Here is a 21,574-nt window from a genome sequence, read left to right on the forward strand (position 1 = left end):
TTCATTCTGAAACCTGACGTATGTATAGTGCGTCAGTTTTGTTGTCGATGTCTTTAGGTTCTGTACAACTTTTTTTAAATAATACATACAGCTGAATATCCTATATTTTCGAGGTCTCGTGTCATAATATTTAAACGGGAAATGCATGCAGTCCATCTATAAACGGCCACCCATGGACATCTATAATCAATCCTAGATAACATTAGATTCTTACAAGAGGTTGGCTACAGATGTGTAGTTTATCTCGCTAACCACACTATTTAAAACGGCATACAGCAGCGAGTAACACTGCGTGAATAAGTTCGTATTATCGATAAAGTCTAGCTAGCATGCAATCCATCTAGCTATCCAAAAGCATCGGGTGCAATTCAGCCCTGATCGGTTTCAGGTGGGATCTTATTTCTATATAAAGTTAGTTACAGATGTCCATGGGCTACAGTGACCAATTATTATCAGGTAACTTGAATGCGCATTTGCTACTTCACTCATAAAAAAGTGTTGGTAAGTCGCCAAAGAAAAATCAGCATTATATGCTAGTACTCGTAGATATTTTTAAATTAATGAAATCTATAGTCTTCAGGCACTTAAAAATATGTTTTGTGAGGCATTGTCTTCCTCTTTAGTTTTAAATAGATACCTAATTAGTGGTTACATTAAGTCATTTGTACTCTTAACAATTGCTACCATTTCATAAAAAGTTTAATAAAAACGATTAATCTTTGGACTTTGTTCGAGTCCCATCAATTACCTATGAAAGGTAAAATTATATATTAATTAGCAATATAATCTTTGTCCTTAGCTACAGCCTATTGACGTTCGATTGTGTTTAAATCCGTTTCTCGTATTTATATAGCAATCTCGTTAATCGATCTCAAGTAGCGTTTAAGTGGTGCTATAACGTAGGAGGATATTTCTTATATCTTAGAAATTATTATGTAATGTCTGACATAATGAGAGGGAATAATAAAACTATATGAGTCAGTTTATAAAAGTCAGATAATTATATCAGTTACTTTGCGGAAATCCAAGCTATTAAGTTAGGGTTAAAACTACTTCGCAACAATCCGCTACCAATACGTATGATGGTATATATTTTAAACCATGCACTTTGCCTCGATAATGCTCCGTTTTGAAGCGGAACACGTGTTGGTGGTGATATGTATGGTGGTACATCTGCACGCATCCATTGTGGAAGGGAAGGTAGTAAATACTGCAGGGTTTTAAAATTTTAAAAGTGTTAAAGGTTGTAGAATAAGTACAGCTCAATTCGAGAAGTACCACCTAGTTGTAGCGTGAAGCAGTTCTTGCTTTTGTTAGGAGGGTATGTATACTTATTCACTTACATATGAGGCAACCATCATAGTCCTTAGAAGTGGCAACGCATGCATGGCGTATGTATTCGACTTTCAGGAACAATCCTGTACCCTTACCATGAGTTTTTACGTTTTGACAAATATGACTGTTTTGGTATTTGTTTACGTATTTGCCCATACAATTTCCAATCAGCGCCCGTAGCGGTTTTTATCAGAACTATAGTGTCAGTAACGTAACATTAAATGTCTAAATTGACAAAATGGCGCTTTATGTTTTGTCTCTCTTTTTTGCGAACATGTGAGGGAGACAAAAAGACTTGAGCACTTACTTATTGTTACGTTTACTCAGTCTACTGAAGCAAACGGAACAGAATAATGGATTGAGTAAACGTAACGTAAAATTGTGGGATGTTTTGAAAACTCGTGGTACTGATTCTGTATTATGGTATTGGTGACATATGTCCACGGGCAACAGCGACCACTTACCATCAGGTGGACTGCCTGCGCGTTTGCTACTTCAATGTCATAAAACAACGAACATTAGACGCATGTTCGTTGATTGTTTCCAAAACTTTAGAGCAATTAACAACAAACAATTACTTTACAACAAAAATAATTAAATTTAATTCAAGTTCAAAATAAGTTCTTAAAATAATACATGTATGTTTTCACATATATATAATGGATATAAATGTAGGTCTACAACGATGTACATGCATACAGGGCCGAAATGTAAGAGTTAAGGCTCTACATTAAAATATTAGGACAATCAAATTAAATTATTCTGAAATAAAATGTGATATTCGCGTATTGAACAAGATGCAGAGTTGCCACTACTTCTTTTGTCAGAATTATGATCACATCAGGGTAGTTTTGGCTTTTATTTACGACTACCCCTATTAGGCTATATCTAGAAGTGGTTGACAGATGTTACCTCCGTTATAATAAATAAGTAGTTTATTAATCTTTAATACGCATATACCTACTGAATATGTATGTAGATAATATATGTAAGCGCTTTCGTGTGAGTGCATGTATTTGTACCACACCTCCCACTTCACAAAATATCAAAATATAATATAAAGTTATGAGTACCTACAAAAAACGCTTGATTATTTTTAACCGACTTCAAAAAGGACGTGTTTATCAATTCGGCTGGTATTTTTTTTTATGTATGTACACGAATTACTCCGCCGTTAGTGAACTGATTTTAATAATTCTTTTTTTATTGTATAGAGACGAGCTGGAAGTTGGTCCCATTTAAATATGATGAGGATCAGAGTGGGTTCTGGAGACAAAATATGTAACTCCTCAACCGATGGGTATAATAGAGTTTTGTTTGAAGATACTTGGTGTAGGTTCTAATGAAATTGCAAAACCAGTTAATCATTGACTATTTAACGGTCTGATTATATGGCTCGGAGTCAAAATATGTAACTCCTCAACCGATGGGAATAATTGAGTAGTGTTTGAAGATATTTGGTGTAGGTTCTAATGAAATTACAAAGCCAGTTCATCATTGACTATTTAAGGGTCTGATAATGTGGCTCGGAGACAAAATATGTAACTCCTCAACCGATGGGAATATTTGAGTTGTGTTTGAAGATATTTGGTGTAGGTTCTAATGAAATTGCAAAGCCAGTTCATCATTGACTATTTAGTTAGGTTAGGTTGGAACATATAAGACAATATTATAAAACTAAGCGAGTAGGCGCGGCAGCGCCCTGCGAGCGGGCGGTTCCAATCAAGATATGCTGTTATTAGACATGCTGTTTACATCGTTATCCAACGAAATATATAGAGCGCCGACTTCAGAAATATGTACTAAACCAACATTTATTTGAATTATTTTAAACTTTGTAGTGACATAGAAGTCGGTTATATTTTTTTGTTAAAATTTTTTTGCAATTTTGATGATTATGGAAGAATATATTGTATTTCTGGGATCTCTTCTGAGCGTTTTCATACAAGATACGAGCGACCAAGTCACATGCATTTACCAGTTAGTCGGGCACTATAATTTGTGACCGAGATTTACCTTGACTTTGTTAAGCAAACTTCCTTGAAGAAAGTTCAATCCTTTTAAAATACATATAAATTGACCTTTATTGTGAATTGGTTATTTTTTCCCTCCTTTCCTTCCCTTTATCGTCATCTTTTCCGACAATCCATTATCAAATAGGCTTGTTTACATATAAAGTATAGATTTTGGGAAATAATAACTCGTTTTAATTTGTACTATTAAATTATATTTTTATTTTCATTGGGTTTGAAGTTGTTTTTTTTTATTTTTATTTTTTATTTATTAACTAATCTTTTATAAATGCTTGTGCACATTCTTATTTTGTATAAATACAATAGTATAAACATTTGGTGTAAACTATATATATTTTTTAAAATTGACACATTTTAATTAATTTCTTTATTAACAGTATTGCGTTGAAGTCTTTTACACGTAACATTAATTATAATATTTTATTGGAGTATTTTGTTTGTTGGTGTTGATTTTTTTCAAGAACTTTTATGCTCTTACCAAAATAAATGACTACCTGATGATAATACCCTTCACCATCATAATATATCCACCAGTTCTCTCTTTCGACTAAAACTTACTTCATAATAAAGTTTTGCATTAAGGTAAAGTAATAATTAAGCATCTCTAAAGTCTCCTTATAAACTTTTTCAGATTATCTGATTGGTGTATCTCACTATGGGAGAGTCCGAGGTTCAATCCCAGGCAAATCCTATTGAAAAATGCATACACTTCAAATTCGTGGCAATTAGTGAAACTTTATTAATTTATAAGTTCCCCTAAATAAGGAAATAAATGTAGTTTAATTAATATACGCGTATTATATAAAATCTTATGGTAGTTTAAATTACATAAAATGTAAAATATGTTTCGTTTTAATAATATCTTACTATTTATGTAGGTAGCTATTAATTCTATGATATAGGTTTTCTATAATTATTGGTCGTCTACTTGTTAAAGGCTATAAAAAGTAGTTTGAAGTTTCCTGCTATAGTAATATTTATGTGTGTGTATTGTTGTTGTACATACATGTAGAACTTTATTTTACTTATATTATAATTACGCAAATCATTATTTTATTTATTAAGTTGAATAATACTAGCACAAAGTGACAATACACTTAACGTAAGTTATGTAAATTACTTTTATTACTTAAGCTTGTAAGTTATGGCCCTACATTGTAGTAAGTAACAAATGAAAGTATTGGCTATTTAAATTTATAAAACGTTCAATATAATATAAATATACATCGTAAGGTCAATGAACTCGTGTTTAAGCTTGCTTGTTTTTGCCGTGTCGAATTGTGATCATGACTTTGACAATGTAAATATTGGAAGTAATGGAACATAAATTAAGTGACAGTTATAATGTAGTCGTACATACTTCCTAGTATTTTTTAACCGACTTCAAAAAGAAGGTGGTTATCAATTCGGCCGGTATCTTTTCTTTTTTTTTTATGTATGTACACGAATTACTCCGCCGTTAGTGGACCGATTTTAATAATTCTTTTTTTATTGTGTAGGGACGAGCTGGAAATTGACACATATCATCAATATATCATATTAGACACGCTGTTGACATCGTTATCCAACTAAATATATTGAGCGCCGACTTCACAAATATGTACTAAACCAACATTTATTTCAATTATTTTTTACTTTGTAGTGACATAGAAGTCGGTTGTATTTTTTGTTAAAAAAAATTTCCTTAACTTACTCACTGTAAACTATATAATAACTTGAAAATACATTAAAGGTAGTAAAGGTAGGTAGGCTCTGTATAAATGATAGTCTATGTATGTAAATGTTATACCCTATACCGTTGTTACTCTATATATAGGTTTCTTTAAAGAATACAAGCTATTTTCATTATTTGCATGCCCATTTTAAAGCATAAGTTTTCAAAGAGGCCTTCTTAGTTCATCTCTAGTAGAGCACTAAGGACGGCCTTAGTACGGCCACCGAGGGGTTTTATTGGATAAAGTTCCCATTTAACTCGGTAACTCTGCCACGGCAACGGATACCTTTTGAATGTTTAAAAAAGTTTGTTCGATGCGTAACCAGTCTGTAACTTATGAAAAATGTTTATGTAGACTGTTTCTTGTGTATATTTTTGTTGATATACTTAAATCGTCTTCAAGCCATTTCTGACCCAGTGCTGAACACGGGTCACCTCTAAGAATATGAAGGAAAAGCCATAGTCAACCGCCATGTGCGTATTAGTAGACTTCACATGCCATTGAAAACTTTTTTTAAATACCTCAAGTATGCTGGTTTCCTCACGATGTTTTCCTTCACTGTTAGGGCAAGTAATAATTAATTTGTAATACGCACATAATTTTGAAAAATCATACGTGTGTTCTTGGGATTCGAACGTTCGGACTCGTCGATCCAGAAGTCGAGTTTCAACCACTAAGCTAGCTAACTAGTCAGTGGTGTAATCCAATACTCAAATCAAACAGTAAACACAGATGGATTTCCAACTTTAACAAAATTGTAATCTCATTAACAAATGTGTTTATAATTTTGATAAACTTCAACATAATACTTGAGTTGTAAGCTTCGACGCGTGTTACTTAACATTTGTAACCGCATGCAATTTCATTTTTACACTGTCACGGGCTTCATCTTTTAAGTATTTTTATTTGAATCTTACAAAATGAATATTTTATTTACATACAGATGTCACTTACGCACATTTTCGGTGATTTTATTATTCTCAATTGCCCAATATTTGGATAGGAGTCAATGTAAAATGAAAAGTAATATGCATAATAAATATTATTTTATTTCACAGCGCATATTTTTTACATATTATATACTCATTTGATTTAAAATATTATAGGTATTGTAACTTATAGTACTATTATAACTTAAAAATAAAGTGTGAAGTTAATATATCCCGTTATTTTTTAATTATAGCTTAAATGTACATAATTGTATATAATTATTGTCTTTGCCTTAAACTACAGTTTAGAAAATGCATTTTAATACAAGATATATTCCGCGCCAAACTGCTAGTCTGCTCTGAAGTAGTTGCGAGCAGGTGTAGTCATACAAATTTACTATGGCGTCGCGATTCATTGCTATATTCAGAACGGACTAGCAGTTTTACGCGGACTATACTGAATTTCTAATACAAAATTTTTATTGTGATAAAACGTTAAAAATTACAACTAATTCACTTAAATATTGATATTTAAATATAGTGTCGTACTCTCTACAAACCAACTTATCTTCTCCTGTCAACTGTTAAGCAGCACAACATGTCACAACCCCATAAATGAATTATTTTTAAAATATAAATTACTTAAAAATATTACGGATGTGTGCATTCGACCACGCTTACATTCTTATTATATGTAGAGATTAGTTTTAGCAAGTATGCATGAAGGTGGTATAACCCTCAGTGCTTGTACTCTGGCGGCATCATCACCACACCTATTTTAGCTTAATAACAGCATTTTTAAGCGCTGCTGTGTCCTAGTTCGAAGGGTGTGGTAAGGGAGATATACTTTTTCGCGGTGTTCCAGCTTAGTCCTCATGGGTAGTAATGTATCTGATCGAATCGGTCGAATGATCGACCTCGGGTAGAAACGTATTTTTAACATTTCATCAGAGAGGCATACGCTACGTATTCCATGTCTATTCCACCACCATAAGGTACATTGAACGCTCGTTTGCTATTTCTACATAGAAAATAGTGGATTTGAAGAGTCTAAGCTTTAAAAGACTTGGTAAGGCATAAAACATTCTAAGTGACGTCAAGTAGCCAACTCGAAATAAGTTCCTTTTGAAGATTCTTCAACTATTATTAAGAATTAGATGATGGCAATCCATGGTACAAAGTGGGCACTTTAAAACCATAACAAACTACTTTAAAATCAGGTTTAAGTTCCGCAAACTATGAGATCATGTTACTGTACGACGAGGTCCTTGATGGGAACTTTGTTGAAGAACTTGACGGTTTCCTCGACGATCCGCGCCACGATCGCCTTCACGATCGGTGGCGCCACTTCCTGGAAGATGCCCTGCCAGTTGGAGTTCGCGAAGCTGTGGACGGCATCCGCTGGAAAATCATTAAATTGAAATTAATTAATTGACAAAACACGTTAGTTATTAAATAAAATAAATATAGTTCAAAAAACTAAAAAAACACGCTTTTATGATAAAATCAACTAAAAAGTAGAAAATAATTTTCAATCTAATTTAATTTCAATCAGGTACTGTACGAACAATTTATAATTATTAATACGGTTACCGTACGAATAATTTATAATTATTAATACGGGTACTGGACAAACAATTTATTATTATCCGATTCGAACCGGTAGATTTTGAGAAATCTCAAAAAAAGTACAAAAAATTTTTTTTTGAAATGTTTTTTTTTTTATAACTTTTAAACGGCTCTACCGATCGATTTAAGAAACTAAGCTCTTAACATCAAAAAATGACGTCGATCGCCATCAGCCCGTTCGAAATCAATTAAAAATAAAAAAAAAAGAAACCTAACCTAACCTAACCAATTGAATAAATGTACGAATAAATATATTTAAAAAAAAAAAAAAAAAAAAAAACCTAACCTAACCTAACCTAACCTAACCTAACCAATTGAATAAATGTACGAATAAATATATTTAAAAAAAATTGAATTTGTCACATTGTTTAAAGAAAAAAAAATGAATAAATGTACGAATAAATATATTTAAAAAAAAATGAATAAATGTACGAATAAATATAATTTATTAGTCCAGTACCTGTACAAATAGTCACATTGTTTTTGAAAAGCATTAAAACGACGATCAAGGCAGCTAGCATATGCTAGTTTGCGGGTCGTTTTACATATTCGGCGAATATCTATACGAGCATATAATCGAATGATTGATGTGATTCTGACGTCATTGTACTCGTATGTAGCAAATTACACAAGGGGACCCTCTTCCTCTATACTTAATATTAATAATAATAATAATATGATTTATTGCCCAAACACAAGAAACAAATAATTTACAGAAAATAATAAGAGATAAATAAAGATACTTATCTATTTTTTTGTTATGACATTGAAGTTAGTTGTTTCGTATAGATTTTTGAAACTAACCTAATTGCTTCTGCCCATTGAAGAGGTTCTGGAACTGGAACTCAGCGTTGGTGAGCACCTCGTACGAGTGCCGCCAGTTGCTCACCGTCCAGTACTGCTCGCCGTCCACCGTCCTCTCGCCAATGTCCAGCACCACCTTCACCAGGATATCACCTGGAATATGTACATAGGATTTTAAAATACAAATATAATTTGACGAACCGTATGGCGGAGACACTATACCGGTCTGACATGCAGTGGGTTCCAGATTTGATTCTGCGCGGGGTGCAGATCAATATTACAATGATGGACTTAGGTTTCTATTCTTTGCTTGAGTGTTTGTCTATTCGTCTTTGTGTGTGTTCTTGACACAGACGGCACAGTCAAATTCCTAGTGTGGACTATATGTACAGAAAGAGTTATTTTTTATGGTATATGAAATAGCAAACGAGCATGCAGTCCACCTGATGGTAAATGGCTACTGCTACCCATGGACATCTGTAAATAACCGCAGATAAGATTATATTCAGGCTTGCTATCCTCCACAGCTAAGCTAGAACGCCTCCCATAATTATACCTCCCTTACCACAGAACACAGCAGCGCTTAACACTGGTATTAAGTAAAAATAGTTGCGGCGGTGGTGTCGTCTGAGTATAATCAATTTAATTTTAAGTTCAGTCCACGTTCAGTTTAGCAGACTTTTACACAGTAACAGGTGATATTTAGACAGCACTTAAGGGACAACTTACGTATCTTAATCTTGTATCTGCCGTGACCCTCGATGGGCATGATGAGCAGCCGCCCGCCCAGCTTGTAATCACCGATGAGCGTCACCGAGCACTTCAGGTCAAACAGCGTTCTGTGTTGCAGGCGCCTGGAAAATACAAGAAAAGGCGTAAAGGAACCGTTGTACACCTAATTTACGCTTGCATATAAAGACTGCAGAAAGAGACGCTTCCAACAATCACAGCTTCACATGGATTCCCTGTGTCGTGGGTGCCATGGACACATACAAGGACGAATACACAAACACCAAAACAAATATCCAAATTTATCACTCAAATATTTGGCCGGGGTCGAACCCGGATCCATTGCGTGTGAGACCGCTGTGTCGACCGCTCTGCCACGCGGGTCGTAAGCTTAGTAGCAACATGTGAATTAAATAAGTGTATGTAATTAATGTATATCACTACACATAATTCAGTCTCAGGTTCAAAATCCAGATATGCACAACGGATTTTTCAAAGTTATGTGTTTATTATAAATTAATTATTACTATTTAAAAAGTCATATAATTAACTGAATTTAATGTGACTAATTCTTATGGAAGATAAGTTGTTTATCTCTATGTTCTATGTTGATATACTAATTAATAGTTTCGGTTATTTAAAGAGTGTCGGTTGGTAACAAACGTCCATGAATAAATTAACAATGATTGAATCACTTAAATCGTGAATAAGAAATTATGCAAATACTCAGGATAATAGGTTCGTTAAACACGTGTTATCTTTTAACTTTTTGCCTTCATTTGTCTTTTACTTTATTAATCTGCCGTGACTTCAAGTCGTTGTAGCAACAGCGGCCATTATAATTGTAAATACTGTAGTATCAAGAAAAACTAAAGAAACATTTAAACGACCTACGAGCCCTATTAATAAATAGAACATTGGGGCGAGTTGCACTGACATCCGTTTAAAGTTATCGTTAAAGTTAACTATAACAATAACTTTAACTATAGCGACGGTATGTAACAATTCTGTGTTGCAACTAGTTATTTGCCATCAACGTCATTTGTGTCGCTGTCAACACAATTTTTAATCGACGTTGGCAGTTACAAAAGTTAACATGAACAATAACTTAAACCGATCGAAATCGACCGGTTATGTTAAGTGTTAGGTGTGACCTCATGAATAGCTTAATCATCTACGGTTATTAAATCTATTTGACAACTGTTTAGGCCTTTGTTAAGGTTAAAGTTACATTGTGCAACCCACTTTTAGCTATTAATAACCACACAATAACTCTTAACAATGGATGTGAAGATTTTCTGATAATAGATTTAAGTTACGTTTTCCTGGATAATTTATAATCTACTCTCCTTACCACCAACAGGTAAGCTATAGGCGATAGAATGAAACGAGCATATTATGGAGGTATACAGCAATAGATTATGTTTTTGTAGAAATAGCTGACGAGCTTGCAGTTCTGCTCATACTGCACTGGTTACTGCCTCCCATGGAAATCTGCTCTGTGGATGTCGACCGACTTCCACATCCACATCTTCTCCATCTTCCTCCAAAATGAAAAACTATTTCATGCTTCAAATAGGTGTGGCGGTAGTATGTCCCAGGTCGAACCATACTCGTTCTACCTTTCAACCATTCAACCGATCTATGTTAAACCATCGAAATATTTGGTGAAAAGCTGCGAATTGATCAAAAAAGTTATTAAATATTCTTAGTTTTAAAAGCCAAAAAATGAGGAATAATGAGATCGCGTGAACTAAACCCTAGATTGGGCATATACTTAAATTAATAGAAAACGTCAACGGTTTTGCGCTTCCATTTACTATTATTCGTTTTTAAAATTATCAAATAATATTTCCGGTGTTAAAATACGACAAGAACCTTATTCTTCTCTTTCTAATTTACGATCAAAATACATTCGTCAAACAATGACAGACGTGGCTCGATCGATTATAATTAAACATGAAATCATCGTTATTACAGTATTAAAACCAGTTTGTTAAGTACTTTATTATCTATTAGCGGTAACAGATTATAATATTTAAGTTCTAGTACTATAAGATATTTCTCATTTAGTTTATACTTACGCCTATTATTTCAACTCTTATTATGTTTTACTGTAGGGCACAGGTGTATAGTCACACAAGCGGGCGGAATCTAAAGTATAGTTTTATCACGATTTGAATTCGTAGATTAATGTTACAGGTTAGTGGCCAACCGGCTATAAAGCTTCCGACAAGGGAAAATTAATGCTATCTAACGATATTAACTAGGAGTGTCGCTTTAATTTGTTTTATTATACATATGTACGTAGCGTAGTTTTCTTACATTTGTATTGTATGTATGTTATTTATTTGTATGTATGTTGTATTGTACAGTGTGATTTTTTTTAACAAAAACAAAGTAGTGAACATAAAAATTTTTTTTTCTTTTTAGTCCTTGTAGCTTTATTTTACTTTTTCTGGTAAAAAGTATGAAGAAAGTCTTAAGAATTCTTAAGATAAAAATTGTTAAAGCGCTGGTTTTCAAAAATAGCAACTTACTGTAAATCAATAACCTCACAGTTCCTGAGGCCTTTAACGACGGTGTTCTTGAAGTCCATGTCGAGGCCTGCCTGGTTGGCCTTGATGCGCGCCATGTGCATGGGGTCCAGGGTCTCGAGGCCTAGCGCTGGGACCCCAGCCGCGAACACTGGCACCGCCTTTTGAGCTGATGTCTTGAGGCATTTCCGATCTGATGGCTTGCACGGTGTGATGAAGGGTGCTGGAAAGAAAATTATTTTTATATTATAAAATTCGCAAACGTATAGTTTACCTTAGTTCACCTGATGGTAAGTGACCTTTCCCACCCTCCATCTGTAATTAGCTCTAGGTAAGAGTAGAGTCCTGATGTTCTGACTTGAGGTTAGTCACAGATGTGTTGGTTCGATATTTTCGTAGCAAATTGGTTGTGACATACAAGTGATCCTTCAGGGGTTCCGTCTTTTGTTTTTAGTACAGAATCCAACATACGGCAGGTGGTAGAACCCTTTGTGGTTGAACTCCGGCGGCATCACCGCCACACCTATTTCTACCTAATAACAGCAGTGTTAGGCGCTGCTGTGTTCCGTTTTGAAGGGTGTGGTAAGGGAGATAGACTTTTCCGAGGCGTTCCAGCTTTACCTCAGAGGTAACGGCGCATCTGTGGCCGACCTCATCCGGCCGGCCGATCCTATCTGGGGTTGATTACAGATGTCCATGGGCTGCAGTAGCCAGTCCACTTACCATCAGGTGGACTTCATGCTCGTCTGCTACTCCGATTTAAAAAAAAATACGGCAAGCAAGCACATTACTTTAATCACGTGAACATTGTGTAGAAGTATCTTTTGATAAGAAAAAAATGCATGATTATTACCCATTTAAACAATTACACTGTAGGTGTTAATGAGACGTAGTAACAAGTGTTAATTACGTTATAACGTTGTACTAAATCAGATGTTTGCTACTGGGCTTGAGTAATACGTAAGTAGTAATCGTATGCTATGAGTATATCATACGTAACTCCACGTGCTATGTATCAATGGAAGCTCATGTGAATTTATTTATGACTGAGGCATTAGTTGTATTTCGATTTTTTATACGATAAAAGTAAATAAGTGTGCAATACGCCTGATTGTAAGAGACAACTGCTGCCCATGGACATAAATAATCCCAGAGAAGATTAGATTCCTACCTAAGGTTATAGATTGTTACTCTTGACGGCTAAGTCTTAAGTTTGATTTCACCTGTCAACAACAACAACCGGGCAACAGTCGCCACTTACAGATGAACATCAGATGAACTTCGTGTAAAAAAATCGTAATTAAAACCACTACGACACACATTAGTGGTCTAAGTAACTCGCACTCTAGGACAAGGTTGAAGTGATAAGTAAAAATACATGTTACTAATGTAGATATATGGAATAATGCCTTGTGTCCAACTATTCATTGTCACGCAGTATACACTTACAACCAAGGTACTCTTTCAGATTTCGTACTCCATTATGTTGACAAATGGCGAAATTTGCTATTATTCATGTGCTTAGTTTCGTAGTTAGGAAATTCACATAAAGAGAATCTCAATTGTCAAAGAGATTTTTGGAAAAAATACCCTTATCATGACTATAATATAATTTATTAAAATAGTAATTTTGCTTTACCATAGGCTCCTATTAGTAATAACAAAACTATCCAATTACCTACAAAAGATCGAATTTAACAATGTCTAGAATGAAGAAATTGTCAAATGTCGATCTTTGGTAGGCAAGACATTAGATAGATTGATTATTAAAATCGGCCGTATGCTCGTATGTATAAGTAGTGATGACTCTAATGATTTGAAACTCGATCTCAATCGGGTCCGAGTTTGAATCTCAGACCCACTCCCACCCTCTAATTTTTATTAAAGTTATAGTAGAGTTCATTTAAATTTGTCACAAATGTGTGAAAAGAGAATTATAAGAATTCCGTTAATATGCTTCTTATACTTTCTAGACAGGCCCAATATTTTATATGCCCAATAGATTCTGCTAGCCGTATTTTTTTCTTACCAATATATTCAACGGATTCGTTCAGCGTATTGCACTAGAAATCTGTTTAAAGACACCTATCCTATTTGAGCTTCGAGAGAAGTCCATAAATTACAGTGTGTATAAAAACTTCACGTTTTTATTGAAAAACCTTACACCATAAATATATATAAAAGAATCTAAGGTCACAACAATATTACAAAAAATAAGCAAGGAAAATCTTATGTCACTTATAAAACGTAATAAGAATGACCTCAACATATCCTATGGAGCCTCCATAAGGTCATTTACTAGAATTGTCACATTGACCTAAAATTTTCTATGGTCTGACCGCTGATGTTTTTCTTAAATGTATTTTTATATTACTTTGGACCTAAGTGGCTCAATTATTATTTTATCTTTCAACATCATAATATTTTTCCTGTTTTATTGTATGAAATAATTACCTTAATATATTTTTTTGTTAGTAGATTAATTTTGCCATTTATATAGTCCAACACACATCAGTTTTCACAATTAAACGGTTTTCTATCCTGTTAGAAGTATATTCAAATTATTTCATTACAGTATTATTTTAATTAATTATTTTGTGTTTTTTCATGATATTGTTTTATTTTTATTATAATAATTTCCCATTTTTATAGTCACTGGCTGGTACGATTGTGTGAGTGAGCATAAAAAAAGAAAAATAACGCTCTTGACGTTTCAGTTTTATTTTACGCGGGAATAATAAAAGTTTTAGAATGGATCAAGAAATAGTTTTATTTTATTAATCCCAAGCTAGTTTTTCCATGATTTCATACATTACCTTTATCTTTTTACTCTAAAACCTTTTCTTACGAATGGTTAATCATATTCAAAAAGAATTATTTATCATATTTGAAAAATACTTCTAGCACGTTTTAACAAAAGAATAAATAATGTCTTCAGCATTACATACGAATACCACATTAATATAGATTTAGAAGAATACCTATAACATTATAAAAAGATCAATGCATACTTGGAAGGGTGTGTCTGACCTAGGCAAACGTGATCTCTATCAGGCTCTATTATTAAACTAGGAGATATCGTGGCTAGACTATTCTTGACCATGGATGTACCTCTATCAATATTTATCACTTATGACCATAGATTAGTAAAGATTACTCACTCCTAATAAGAAAATGTACCCAGTTTTGAGAATTGCAATAGTTGCGTAAAAAAGTTTTGCCACGTCTCCGTGCTAAAATGTCCCTAAAATATTTGAAATAATAATTTTTTATATGTAAATTACGCAGTATTAGCTATTTATTCGTAAATTTTCTCTAAAAATGTTTTTTTTTGTCAACAATTCAAAAAAAGAACTTACTAATAAGCCGTTTGTGGCTTCATTCAATTTCAAGGCGGCGAAGTATCTTTACTGATGTATGCTTATGACCCATATTTTCGATTTCTACTTACTCGAAGGGTTTTTGTACATCACAGTCAAAAAAGCTAAAACTTCCCTATGCATTGAATTTTCGACAATATTCTCTGAAGAGTTTAAAGTCTAGGAACTGGCACTTTAAAAATACGGTGAACTTTAACCTAAACCAGCGGTTGACAACCTTTTTGGCAACATTTTTGAATTTGTTATTAAGCAAATATACTAAGCAATTTCTAGCCAATGCTTTGCGATATATTTTAAGCAGACTAACTATGATATGAAACACATTGCATGTATTAAACGGATAGGTGATGGTCGTCCCTAATTTAGATCTTAGCCTAGGTATTAAAAGAGAGAAATTAAAAAGCGGGAGTAGAGCGGTTACCATACCGGTATGGCACGCAGAAGAATCCAGGTTCCATCCTCGGTCAGTCAGACATCTATATTATGAATTAAGATTTTATTCTACGTCTGCCTGTATGTATGTATTCCTCTTTGTGTCTCAGACAGAACCCAACGACACAGAAATAAAATGTGGGATTATAAGTTTGAAAAGTGTGTTGGAATGTTTCGGTGATAATATCTTGAAATCATAATTACGTTTGAGATAGATTTATGTTAAACCTGTATTTTTTTTAATCTGTCCCTTTATCTGGGTCTATATTGGAAACATCCTAACCTATTTTAAAAGAACTTTCTAGGAATCACAAAGACATTATATAGGGCAGACAACATACATAAAATTTTTATCATGGAGAAAATTACTTATATACAAAAATTCTATCATATGCTATTCACTTTAATATTGATATTGATATTGATCACATTTTTAAATTAAAATTGTCCAACAATCATGTTTTATGACGTCACAATTTAATAGCAACTCACCCAAATTCCCCTGAACGGCACACAACGCACAAACGAAAAGAAGCAACACCTTCATATCGTACAATCTTCTAAGAACAACGAGAGTACAGTGTGACAACAAGCCGACGCAGTTGCATTATATAGCACCAACAAAAGGCCAATTACTGACTAATGTGCAAACATTATCTTCATTAATACAAATGTTTGATCAAAGTGTTTGCAAGATATTTGACCCAAAGTCTTTCACCCGTAAAATTGTTCCTTTTATCCGAAAAACTCGAAGTTCATATTGTGATTTAAAATAAAATTTGCCAAATCAGATGTGGTTTATTTCTAAATGTGATTAGTACGTAGGTACCTAAAATTTGATTAAAGCTCGTTATAATTGATAATTATAAATTAATCGATATAATTTTTGCCTACTAAGATTCAAATTGGACGACATAGTAGACAAAATTAAATAGATTGACTAATATATTTATTATTCAGTTAAGTCTGAGAAAACGTAGAATATACCTAACAGTATATAGAAAGCACAAATTGATAAATAAACTTATTGAAATCAGATTATCATCACCGTGTTTCAAAGTAATTGATCGCAAAACATAAATATAACGAAAACACATTTTTTGGATCAAAATTATAATGAATCATTTTAAATTTCACTGACATATTTTAAAGAATGAAAATCACCGCGTTTCAGAATCTAATTCAAAAATTCCTTAGGGTTTTCAAAAGGTTTTAAAGTAAATTAGTCTTGTAGTAGCTATTACATTAGATATATTTATAGAATACTATTAAAATATTCCTTAACTGTTTTGTGGTAAATCAGTTAACTGGTTACGCATTTATTTTACGGCGAATCAATTAACAATTCAATAATATAATATGAAACATAATTAAGATGTGATTAATAAACCGTACCTAGATATGACGTTAAGGGCTCAAACTAAATGAAAATTACTGACAAATTATGTCGATTTGTGTTTTTTTATAATATAGGAAAAGCAGACGAGCATGCATTTCAGCTTATGGCAAGTGGCTACCGCTACCCATGGACATCTGTAATAAACCTCAGATAAGATTAGATATTCCTACCTGAAGGTTGACCACAGATGCACCGCTACCCCTGAGGACTAAGCTGCAACGCCACGGAAAAGTATGTCTTCCTTACCACATTCTTCAAACCAGAACACAGCAGCGCTAACACTGCTGTTATTAGGCAGAAATAGATGTGGCGGTGATGCCGCCGGAGTCGAACCACAAAGGGTTCTACCACCTTCATACCTTACTTGCTATCCAAGTATAGTGGAAACAAATAAAATAGAAGTCTACTGGATAGTAAAAGGGCAGAATCTCGTGTGTTGACGTTGATCGTTTTACAATATAACTACCTTCTGACCTACATTCACTACACACATGCTAGTATTCAATTATTTGCAAGTACCGTTTAATTACTCACGCGTATAAATCTGCTGATCACAACAACCTAACGAATAAGTACGTGATAAACGATTATCGAATTGGTCATTGTGTTCTTATTTCAATGTCAGTGGAGAATATTATGAGTAAACATGAGTAAATTGATGTGTTATTATTACGATGTGCTAGAATTATGCAATGGTTAGGTTTACAAAGGAAAGTGTATGGCGCTACCTTATTTAAAATGCAACAATTATTTTTAAGGCGTGGCGGGTTTTCCAGAAAATTTAGAACTAGAAATGGAATTCCGAAACCACTTCCGAATGAACTTCGAACGTTAAGTAAACTGGCATCAAAGGCAAGTGATTTCTGCGTGTCGCAAAAAAATGTAAATTTGTCTTCCACAACCAACACCATAGGGGCAATAAGGCCCATGCCTAGGACCCCTACTCTAACGAGAGAATAAAAAGGCCTGTGCAAGCATAATGCAGTTAATGTTAACGTAAACACTTAGGTATTAACTATGTTATCTAAAACACTTTAATATTTGATTTTTATCGTTTACGCTTTTTATTATTATGTTTTAACTGATCCCCAAATTCTTATTTGCCCAAGGGTTCCAGCATTCACTAAAACAGCTGCCTCCACGGTAAATACATACCTTTAACACTGGTGTTAAAAAATAGAAATAGGTATTCATCACGGTAGTGACCACGGCATGCTATAATAATTAAATTCTTTAATTTAATATTTCGAATTTTTTACCTTGTAATCTTAATAAACATTAGGTACATCCCATTTTTTGTATTATACAATTTTAATTGGGAAATACATAATGTATTTATTCGTGTCTAATAAAGCAACTTATGTCCGCCTAGATATTAAAATAATATCAATTTATAGTCAGAAGGAAGGAAAATCGGCATTTAATCGTCGGTAAAATACTCATGTGCTTTTTTAAAACCCTCATAATCTTGATCATCGATATATTTAGTATTCCAGTTTGACCTAAAAGATGATTAATACTATAATTCTAATAAAACTGTAGGAAAGACAGCTTAATTGTAAACTATGAGTTATTAATGTTCATATTGATATTTCTTAAGTTGCTAGGGAAAATGACAACTGATAGGTACGTCTATATAGCTCTTTTTCGATTTTGTGTAGTACTTTTAGTTTTGATGTCTCTAAACGCAACGTCAACGTACTACATTTAATTAAAGTTTATTTCACAAATAAAATATCAAAACATCAGCTTAGGTCAATAAAATACACAGATTGAACACTCCTAACAAGAAAAAGTAACCAGATTTGAGAATTGAAATTGTTGCGTGAATAAAGTTTTGCCACGTCTCCATTTTAGAATGTCCCTAAAATGTTTGAAATACTTATTTATATGTATTTATTACGTAAATTACGTAGTATTAGTTACTTATACGTAATTTTTCTCTAAAATTATTTTTCTAAAACTGTTTCTCTAAAATGATTTGTGAAGACCAAAAAATAGATGATAAAATCATCCTTTTTATGTTAGTTATCAAAGAACATCACATATATATTAATACATTAACATGTGTTACCTCATAAACTCATTGACGTCGAAAATAAACTCATATTTTTTCTAAGTAATATTTTGTTTTTAATCGAAAGCAGTGTTGAGCTGAACAAGTCAACGGTGTCAACACTCAACAACCCAGGATATGAACAAGAATAACGAGCTCTACGTGACAAACGAATTAATGGCTAAATCGGGTTTTGTTTATTTGTCAACACACCGGTCATTAAGAGAATTCTTAAAACGTTATGAATCACCGCCATAAAACTGATAAGTATAATACAAGGCGCTCTTAATTAACTGACGTATTTCACATGACTATATGTGTTATAAAGTAATTTTTAGGGTTATGTGCCCAAAGAGTATAAACGAATCCCTATTATTAAGCCTGCTCTATTAATCCCTCTGTCCGTCTGTCACAGAGCTCTATCCTGTTTGTGCTTGTGGTTTTTTGCTTATTACTTACAAGCCTATATTTTTTCTTTAGTCATTCTTTGGGTCTCTGGTTTACTTTTTACAAGATTAACACTTTCCACACATAATTACAATGTGATATTTCCTGTATTGTCGCTGCCATGGATACACAAAGAGACGAATAGACAAACGGTCACCCATAACAATAAGCTAAATTCAACATTTAGGCATCAACTTGACCTGAGATCGAACCCAAAACCCCTTTTTTTTTTTTTTGTTTTCGAGGGGGAAACCTTCGAAAGGTACCCGGTGCCGTGGGAGCGACACAGAGTTATGTGGGATTCTTACCGCACTAAAACCCCCCCGGTGGCCGTCCTCGGCGCTGCGTAAAGGACTCCGGGATCTCCAGAGGAACGCAACCGGAGTCCTCTTAGCGCGTTGCCCCGTCGGGCTCCGTCCAGGTGAGCATGCCGCTCGCCGCACCGTCTGTTGTACACGACGGTATGCGACCACACATACCGCCGTCCTTCCCGGGGTTGCTGGCCGGGCGGTTTGAGCTCCCACTCTTGCCGCCCGCAACCCCGGAAGCCCCTTTTAGTCGCCTCTTACGACAGGCAGGGGATACCGTAGCCCTATTCTGGTCCCGGAACTACAGGGACAAACCCAAAACCCCTATGAGTTAGACGTACACAAGGGTCGTCAAACGTGGATTCGAGAGCAAAAAATGATTTCACTTGTTTTTCTTATATTTTTGTACCTTACATACACATACTACATTATATGCGTAGAAAATAACAGTTACCTATTGTAAAAAATATTGGCCAAGTGTGAGTCGAACTCCCACACGAGAGTTTCCGTATCACCAAATTATATTTTTTTTATGTAATTTTCAATATTTGTTATAACAGCAATTATAGAATAGTTTCGTCATGCATTATGAAAATTTAAAACAATAGGTAGACTATTGCAGTTCGACAGACATACCGAAAAACGCCAAAATGTTTCATATCATCTTGTCCACACATGGACCCCCTTTTTTATAAATAGGAGTAGCAGACGAGCATGCAGTCCATCTGATGGTAAGTGGCTACTGCCGCACATGGACATTTGTAATCAATCCCAGATAGGATTAGGTATTCCTACCTGAGGTCGGCCACACATGCGCCGCTACCCCTGAGGACTAAGTTGGAACGCCTCGGAAAAGTTACCTTACCTCCCTTACCACACCCTTCAAAACGGAACACAGCAGCGCCTAACACTGCTGTTATTAGTTAAAAATTGGTGTGGTGGTGGTGCCGCCGGAGTCGAACCACAAAGGGTTCTACCTTTTTTTTAGTATTTGTAAAAACACCATCTATCCATTACAGTTCAAAAGAGAGAGCCCCGTGACAAACGGGCAGACAACAGAAGCTTACTAATAGAGTCCCATTGTTGTCCTTTGGATACGGAACCATAAAATACAGACAGACGCATCCATTTTATTTACTCGTCATGTCAAAGAAGGTCACAAGTCAGCATTGATCTCCGATCTTCCGGACTCCGGTGAAATAAAGTTTCCGAGGTAGTCGCATTGTCCCGAGAGCAACGACCTCTGACATGCCAATGTATCTATAAATTGTAAACGGTTTGTACAACTGTGTTTTTATTTCGGTTTCCGTGTACAAAAAAAGAAACGCTTTCCACTCTCACAGCTCCACACTAGGATTCCCTGTATCGTGGGTGCCATGGACACACACAGAGACGAATACACAATCACCCAGACCCAGAACAGATATCTAAATTCATAATTCAAAGTCTGTCTGGCCGGGGATCGAGCCCGGAACAATCAATTTAACCAATCGAGAAGTTAGGTACTATAGGAAAAGCTCATGTACCTCTGGTTTTTCAAAGTTTTTATCACCTGCTATAGCGGTGAAGGAAGAAATCATGACCCTTACATACCGGAGAGATCTTTAAAAAAATAAGAAGTCCTCAAAATGTCAAGACAATTCGCACCTGGCCAGCATGGTGGACTATGGCCTAAACCCCCTCTCAATATGAGAATCCGTGTCGACTAATGGAGAAATAATGGGAAGTTTACGACGTGATCTATTACAACGCAGTAAACTCTAGTATTCATACGAGAATAGAAAACATTTATTTATAGAAAAGCGAAATAAACACGTAATCAAGTAGTTCTAATGACTCCC

General features: G+C 34.4%; 1 protein-coding gene across 1 annotated transcript; it reads right to left on the reverse strand.

Moving 5' to 3' along the window:
* Positions 1–6,133: 6,133 nt before the first annotated feature.
* Positions 6,134–16,122, reverse strand: e96h-0303 (juvenile hormone binding protein e96h-0303). Its single transcript, XM_073076859.1, has 5 exons — positions 16,016–16,122; positions 11,715–11,934; positions 9,175–9,299; positions 8,446–8,598; positions 6,134–7,413 (listed from the first exon to the last, which is right to left on the reverse strand). The coding sequence occupies exons 1-5, from the start codon at positions 16,068–16,070 to the stop codon at positions 7,262–7,264; spliced, it is 705 nt and encodes a 234-aa protein (XP_072932960.1). The 5' UTR covers positions 16,071–16,122; the 3' UTR covers positions 6,134–7,261.
* Between the last annotated feature and the right edge of the window lie 5,452 nt (positions 16,123–21,574).

This window comes from Epargyreus clarus, unplaced genomic scaffold (genome assembly GCF_041222505.1).
Source record: "Epargyreus clarus isolate Ecla_fem2 unplaced genomic scaffold, WU_Ecla_fem_2.2 ptg000009l, whole genome shotgun sequence".
In the NCBI taxonomy this organism is placed as follows: Eukaryota; Metazoa; Arthropoda; class Insecta; order Lepidoptera; family Hesperiidae; genus Epargyreus; species Epargyreus clarus.

What these genes read in the sequence shown, in the direction of transcription:
- e96h-0303 (XM_073076859.1), bottom strand. Translation starts at nt 16,070, where the DNA reads ATGAAGGTGTTGCTTCTTTTCGTTTGTGCGTTGTGTGCCGTTCAGGGG. An exon ending in TGCCGTTCAGGGGAATTTGG is followed by an intron (nt 11,935 to 16,015) that starts GTGAGTTGCTAT and finishes TTTTCTTTCCAG; the next exon opens with CACCCTTCATCACACCGTGC. An exon ending in TGTGAGGTTATTGATTTACA is followed by an intron (nt 9,300 to 11,714) that starts GTAAGTTGCTAT and finishes TGTATTTTCCAG; the next exon opens with GCGCCTGCAACACAGAACGC.